At 39.0% G+C, this 8,321-nt stretch overlaps 1 protein-coding gene across 1 annotated transcript in view; it reads left to right on the forward strand.

Annotated features, from left to right (window-relative positions):
* The window catches only part of CPA6 (carboxypeptidase A6), a 299,402-nt gene extending 291,602 nt beyond the window's left edge, over nt 1-7,800 (forward strand). Inside the window, exons 10-11 of the mRNA XM_005689041.2 lie at nt 3,691-3,775; nt 7,277-7,800. Coding sequence (XP_005689098.2) covers nt 3,691-3,775; nt 7,277-7,464 — 273 coding nt within the window. The 3' untranslated portion in view covers nt 7,465-7,800. The remainder of the gene's footprint in view (nt 1-3,690; nt 3,776-7,276) is intronic.

Genomic DNA, 8,321 nt, shown 5'->3' on the forward strand with positions numbered 1-8,321 from the left:
GGTGGGACTGATGCTAGATGGTGCTATTCTTCAGCTCCTCAGTGGATCAAATATGCTTTTTATTTTCAGTGTTAGTGACCTGGCAGCCTAGAACCTTGTGCTGCAGTATTTCTATAGGCAATTGTTCATCCCTTTCTAAACTGGGCACAGTGTCTGTTTGTATCCTCACAACTGATTATATAGAATATGCAATGTATCAGAACTATCGCATGAGGATGGTCTCCATATTTTGAATTTATTTTCCCACCAGCAGTTAAATTACTTTCTTTTTTGTCTTGGATTAGAGGATATGGCATGAAAATTGGATCAGTGGTTCACAGCCAGTGATGAACTTTCCTCCCAAGGGACACCAGATGTTACTGGACACTGGACAATGTTAGGGACATTTTTTTGATTGCCACCGCAGGGGTGGAAGATGTTACTGGCATCTAGTGGGTAGAGGCCAAGGATGCTATGAAATATCCTACATTACACAGGATAGCCTTCCACAGCAAAGAGCAATTCAGTTCAAACTGTCAGCAGTAACCCTATTAAGAAATCCTGTTCGTGGGTTGCAGATAAGCTAAATCGCTAAAACCAAGATTACAGTTCTCAGAAACTAGATAGTCTGTGAATGTTAACCAAAAACCATTAAGTTCTGTTCAACTTGTTCAAAAGCATTCCATCAATATGTAGGACTCTGTGGTTCTGCTAATGGATTTAGGTCATGAAGTTGCTTTTTTTTTTTTAACTTTTAAAAAATGATTATTATTATTTTTGGCCATGCTATGCCACAGCACATGGCACGTGAGATCTTAGTTCCTTAACCAGGGGTAGAACTTGTACCCTCTGCACAGGGAGCATGGAGTCTTAACCACCAGATTGTCAGAGAAGTCCCCAAACTTGCTTTATTTTTTTTTTTTGGGGGGGGGAGGGTGTGAAACACATACATTTTTTTTTAATTTTTTATTTTTTTTAAATTTTAAAATCTTTAATTCTTACATGCATTCCCAAACATGAACCCCCCTCCCACTTCCCTCCCCATAACATCTCTCTGGGTCATCTCCATGCACCAGCCCCAAGCAAGCTGCACCCTACGTCAGACATGGACTGGCGATTCAATTCTTACATGACAGTATACATGTTAGAATTCCCATTCTCCCAAATCATCCCACCCTCTCCCTCTCCCTCTGAGTCCAAAAGTCTGGTATACACATCTGTGTCTTTTTTCCTGTCTTGCATACAGGGCTGTCATTGCCATCTTCCTAAATTCCATATATATGTGTTAGTATACTGTATTGGTGTTTTTCTTTCTGGCTTACTTCACTCTGTATAATTGGCTCCAGTTTCACCCATCTCATCAGAACTGATTCAAATGAATTCTTTTTAATGGCTGAGTAATACTCCATTGTGTATATGTACCACAGCTTTCTTATCCATTCATCTGCTGATGGACATCTAGGTTGTTTCCATGTCCTGGCTATTATAAACAGTGCTGCGATGAACATTGGGGTACATGTGTCTCTTTCAATTCTGGTTTCCTTGGTGTGTATGCCCAGCAGTGGGATTGCTGGGTCATAAGGTAGTTCTATTTGCAATTTTTTAAGGAATCTCCACACTGTTCTCCATAGTGGCTGTACTAGTTTGCATTCCCACCAACAGTGTAGGAGGGTTCCCTTTTCTCCACACCCTCTCCAGCATTTATTGCTTGCAGATTTTTGGATTGCAGCCATTCTGACTGGTGTGAAGTGGTACCTCATTGTGGTTTTGATTTGCGTTTCTCTAATAATGAGTGATGTTGAGCATCTTTTCATGTGTTTGTTAGCCATCCGTATTAAATATAAAAATATTTAAAGAACAAATACACTCCTTACTTAGCTGAGATCCAATAAAGGAGGCCTGGGTCCTTCTGAACAACTGGGGGGAAAAAGCAATGGAGAAAGGAAGAATCATTTAAACTCATCTAAATAGATGCCACCCTGGAAAATAATTCTTAGAAAATTTGATGAAGTTTCTACTCTTTGTGGAAGAAATATGCCTAAACTTCTTATCAACATACACAGAAGTCCGGTGATCACAAAAGGCTAAAACTATGTTTTGTGAAAACAGACAGAGTGGTTGTTTTTTTTTTTTTTTCTCTCAATAGATTATTCCCCCTCTTGGGTTTAGTCATCGGAAATAATAAGGAACAAAGGTCTCCTCATATCAGAATGCAGTAATCTTCTAAATGTAGAAATATCTGCCCTTGCCGTGGACTATTGCTGAGGCCATTGGAGAAGATGTTAAAAGTCTTTGCACATTCTCCATAAAGATACCTCATTATGGTGTTTACATTCCTATTCTGTTGGCTCCCACGAGGAGAATGTCGTCATCAGGGAGATCAATAATAAATGTTTGTCAGGTCCTACTGCCTGGTCCCTAAATAGCCACCCCGTGTAGCATTTGCTGCAAATGCTGCTCTCTACATCCCAGAGGTTAAGAGAACAGCATGCTGAAGCCGAGTCCAACATACAACACCGCATTGCCCAGAGTGCTTCGATGTGCTCCATTAAATTATTCACAGGCAAGTGGAAATGGGAGAGTCATATACCAGTTTCAGCATACTTCTTTTCCCCTCACTGGTCACTCAATATGTCTCTAATTCCTTGTTGAAACTAGTCCTTTCACACCATTTGAAAATGTTTTCACAGGGTAGTCTTTATCATTTGAGTTCATCTTAGGATATTCACCTTTAGGTATTTTGATGGCATTTATTTTTCCTGCTTTTTGGCATAGGTAGGAAGTTCCACCTTAGAATTTCTACATCTTAGCCACACCTGGCTGAGCTCTGCCAGAGGAGTGTGTAAACTTAGAAGTCAGGAATTGTTCTGAAAGTGTTTCCATTCCCACGAAGGATAAACACACAGAACAAGAGGAGTCACTCCTACCGAATTAAAGGGTTTAAGAACTGATTCAAATGGGTTTTAACTACCTTGAACCTAGCCACTGAAGTATGTACTTAAGGATCGATAAGATTATCTTGATGCTCTTGCAGATTTATGCTTATTCAACATACCTGCAAGAAATAGTGATTAAGGGGACTTCCCTCATGGTCCAGTGGCAAAGACTCCATGCTCTCCCTGCAGGGGGCACAGGTTCCATCCCTGGTCAGGGAACTAAGATCTCTCATGCTGTGTGGCTAAAAAAAAAATTTTTTAATTTCTCTTAAAAATAGTGATTAAGCATCTGTTATATACAGCCATGTTGCTAAATGGTGTATATGTAGCTATGAGTAAGACTGACATGAGCTCTGCCCTGTCAAGCATTTTGTAATTTATAGAAATGTTGTCTCTGAACTAGTTTAAAATGAAGAGGCCAGAACACTACATCAGTCTCAGAAGATGTCTTATTTCAACCCAGCCATTCTGTGCAGTGTAACCCCAGTCTAACCACTGAACTTTGATGAGCCTTCCTTTCCTTGTCTATATATGGAAATATTACTGATCACTGGCTCACTGTAGAAATTAATTAAGGGAAATAGTGTGCTCTAAAACATACTGCAGATGCAATACGCAACAAAGAATAACAACATTACCATTAAATACAGCTACTCATCAGTGTGCCCAGCGTTCTCTAAATTGAGTACTGATAATGCTCAGACAACATGTCGGTGTTTCTAAAGGTTTCAGTGCAGTGATATATGTGATATAATTTCTCCATTTAAATTAACAGGAATCTGCAGCTTATAAGGCTGTGAACGCACTTCGGTCGGTTCATGGGGTACAGTACCGATACGGGCCTGCCTCCAGCACATTGTGTAAGTTTCCTTTGGACGCTGTGTTGGAATCATCTCTTGAACCAATATCCTGTGTAATGACTTCCCTTTTTTAAAAAAAAAAAAAAAAAGAGAAAATATGTTCCCCACTCCCCAAAATGAAATTTATGACTACCAAATTAGCCAAGGAAGATAGAAGTTTATGTCTGACTAGTTTTACTCTGCTTGACAGAAATGACTGTCCCAATCCAAATAAATCCTACACAGAGAATATGCTAAGCATGTAATAAAGACTGCAGGTTGAACTGAGATCTTATGACAGTACAAAGTACCCAAATGGGCTCCTTAAGCAGTTGTAACTCCTGTGAAATGGTAATGGGCCTTGAGAAGAAAATGAAGTAATGTTTCAGCTCTGAAAGAGCTTCCTTTTTATCCCTTTCCTTCACCATTCTTGTTATGACATTCTGTTTCTTACATAACACCGTCAACTGAATTTCTTCTTGAGCGGTAATTAAAATATCTCCTATTTCATGTGAATAAAGAGTAACAAGTTCTTTCCAGTGTATGGACATAACTTAGACATCTATAGAACCAGGAGGTGTGGGTTCTAGTCTTAATTCTGCCACTAGTTAGATGGAATCCTGACAAAGACGGTAATCCTAGGCTTCAGTTTGCACAACTGTTGCATGAGGAATGGGACTAGGTCATTTCCCATAGTCTTTCAAACTCTGCAATTCATTAACAGACTTCTCTGGTGACCCAGTGGTTAAAAATCTGCCTGCCGATGCAAGGGACACAGGTTTAATCCCTGGTCCAGGAAGATCCCAATGCCTTGGGGCAACTAGGCCAAGCGTCACAACCACTGAAGCCTGAGCACCTAGTACCTGGGAGCCACAACAAGAGATGCCACCACAATGAGAAGTCCACACACCACAAGAGAAGACCCCACTCTCCACAACTGGAGAAAGCCCATGCACAACGACAAAGACCCAGTGCAGCCAAAAATAAATTTAAAAATAAAATTCATTGACTATATGATTTAGAAAATCTAGTGAGAAAGCATATATTCCTGAATATCTAGTGTCGTTCTAGAAGCTCACCATGATCATATAGTGGATCATATAATGTACATTATATGTTTGTGTATAGACATTGACATTCAATTATACTTTTCAATGAGCTAGCAAATTTCTCAATTTCTTTAATTTATCCATTATAACTAGTTTATCCATTTCTAACCTATCACTTCTTCAGCCTTCAGAAGAAATGCTTGGCTTGTTAATTAACATTGTTTATAAGTTTATCCTGGTAATGGTGATATCTTAATTATCAGAATTTTTTTTTAAGTTAATGATCATTGGTCTAATGCTGACCTTTCTATAACTGTATTTTAAAAGAGCCACTTTGAAAGGAGAAATATAGTATTTTTAAAAATCACATTACCAGTTAATGCCAATACAGTATATATTAAAAATCTAAAAACATTTATTTTTAAAAAGCCTTACTCACAGTTCACCTTTCAGCTTGGTATTAACACACAGTCATAGTGTTATATTTACTGAGAGCAACCTGTTACCATAGAAATGAGGCTGTCATATTGCCATGATGTAAGGGTTGGCAAATATTGTCTCTCACTTCGGCTACTATGGCTACTATTTGCAGTTCCAGTGACTGAGTCTAACCCAGAGGGACAAGGAAGCCACAGCCTACCTTCTGGCCCCAACTGAAGCAAAGGGGTCCTGGGAAACAGCAGAGTCATTTGATTGTTATTGTCATGTAATTCTGTCCTAGCAAAAATGGCATCAAAAAGTGGTAGCATTTGAAAGGGAAAATTTTTAAATAATGGTGTTATATTAGGCTGGATCATATAAACTTCAGAAATAAGTATACAAAGATTCTTCTATGAAAATTTATTCATTTATGAGTTAATTATTAAAAGCATGTTATGCTAAAAACTGCATACTAGGCACTTTCGGGGTTAAAGGTACTAAACAGTAACACCAAATGCATCCTGATTACTTTAATTTTCACAACAACTCTATGCAGTAGGTACTATGATCCCTTTTTCAAAAGGAAGACAGAGGCACAGAGAGCCCCAGAAGGTGCTGTAGTTGGATACAGTCCAAGCCCACAGTGTGGGCTTTCAGTTCTGTGCTGGAAAGCTGGAGTGTGTAAGGTCACAGAACCCAGAAGGAGAGAGTTTCCAGAATGGATTATCAGCTAGGTTAAATGCTGCTGAGAGGCTAAAAGTGTGATCTGAGCAAGGAAAATACAAAAAAGGAGATTAGACCCACTGTCATAGGTGACCTTTAAGAAAAAAGGGTTCATAGTCTGGTAGACGCAAGAACCAGATTGAAAGTGGTTGAGGATGTAGAAGCAACATATATAGATTATCTTTTGAGAGCTAAAGCAAAAGAAAGAAGAAAAAGAAGATAATATATAATAGGGATCTTGAGAAGGAAGTGCTCCAGGGAAATAGGGCTGGGACATTTTGGTCAGTGAGGATGCAAGAGAAAGGGTGGTCTATTAGCAAAACAAGGTCCTGGAGAAGGGACCCTCTAGCTACCAGAGAAGGCAACAAAAAATAGTATCAGACAATGTCACGTGTAAAAGACAAGCAGCATTTCTTCCTGAGCTAGGAGAAAGGTGAAGAGTGGGATGGAAGCAGAGGAGGTGCTGGGTTAACTACCCATGATGAGAGTGGAAACAGTGATAAAGTAAGGGGCAGGACCAGAAGAGGATGACAAAGGGTATGTAAGTGAAGGTCTAGAAAAAGGCACCTATGCTACCACTGGTAATGGAGAAAGACTGCAGAATGAATGAATTTACAACAGATTTTCTCCATCTACCTGTTGAGATCGAAAATGGAGAAACTGGACTTCGGAACTGAGAATTAGTAAATCAAAAGCAGAAAAGGGCTAGAAAAGAAGGGTCTAGCGAGAAATTTAGTGGTGTAATTCATAGTCAGTTAGAGAGTTCCATGAAATTCTAAGAAGCCTGTGGGCAGTCTTAGAAACTGTAATAATTAAAGACAAAGAACAAGTTCATCAGGAGTGAAAAACATAGGGGATATAGAAGAAATGAGTTTTCTGAGATCAGAATTTCAATATTCTAGACCTTGGAAGAAAAGAAAAAAGCCCGCAATATGGGTATGTTTCTTGGTGAATGAAGTGAGGGTGGAGAGAAATGATATTGAAGTTGAGGATGAGAAATTGAGGTCATTATACTGGAAAAGCATCACTACATAGACTAGATCCTCCAAGAGCAAAGTTTTCATAAATGTCAGAGGCAAGAACCAGACTGAAAGTGGCTAAGATGATTTATGATGATAGCAGGTATGATTTATGATGATAGCAGGTATGATTTATAAGTTCCATGAGCTCAGTGTTAAGGAACTCTGGTTAAATTGCTCCTGTTGAAAGGGTATTTAATTGGAAAGATTTAGTATAGCTTAGTAAGCAAGTACTATGTATACATTTTGAAAATTACATACTCTAGTGAAGTTGACCTTTTTTGTTGTTTTTGTTTTTTTTTAACTTTTAGATGTGAGTTCTGGTAGCTCAATGGATTGGGCCTACAAAAATGGAATACCCTACACATTTGCTTTTGAACTACGTGACACTGGGCATTTTGGCTTTTTACTCCCTGAGACACTCATCAAACCCACCTGTACAGAGACCATGCTGGCTGTGAAGAATATCACAATGCACCTACTAAAGAAGTGCCCCTGAGACACCCCAAGGGGCAGGTCAATCACCAGAAAGAGCTGATTCTGTGCAAGATTCATTTGGAAGTGGGTGTATATTGTTATAGAGAAGGGCAACTGCTGAGAGGGAACCTACTGTGGACTTTAAAATCCTTCTCATGCAATCCCACTCTCTGTGGCAATTAAAAAAAAATGGTTAAAAAAATATATATATAGCCTACTTTGTTGTAAGAGAAGACATCCATTTCTATCCATTTAGAGTCTTATTTGTTTAAGTGGGAGGGGATATTTTCTAATTTTTTTGTCTCAAGAAATGTACATATTGGGGATTCTACTTCAATAAATCTCATGTTCTCAGTTAAAATCTAGGCTACTAATCATGTTTTATCACTTGGTTCTCATGTAAAATGAAAATTTTTAGAATGGATATCATAAATATACAGCCTAATAAGACCTCAGATTATTCATATCACCCACTGGCATTAGTGTACCAAACACCTATAAAGATGTAGCAAGGAAGGGCAGTTATGTTCAGACTTCAAGAATGCCACTTAAAAAAAAATAGAGTCAACATTAATTGAGGAGCCAGTTAAGAGCTTTACACTTATTAGCAATCTCATCAATTCCTCAAATACTACTGGGCTTCCCTGGTGGCTCAGAACCTGCAATCCCAGCTCCCGCAATGCAGAAGACCTGGGTTTGATCCCTGGGTCAGGAAGATCCCCTGGAGAAGGGAATGGCTACCCATTCTAGTATTCTTGCCTGGAGAATTTCATGGAAGAGGAGCCCAGTGGGCTACAGTCCATGGGGTCACAAAGAGACAGACAAGCTGAGTGACTTTTCACTTTCAGATACTACTGTCATCCCCATTTTTCAAATGAG

This window comes from Capra hircus, chromosome 14, assembly GCF_001704415.2.
Source record: "Capra hircus breed San Clemente chromosome 14, ASM170441v1, whole genome shotgun sequence".
NCBI lineage: Eukaryota > Metazoa > Chordata > Mammalia > Artiodactyla > Bovidae > Capra > Capra hircus.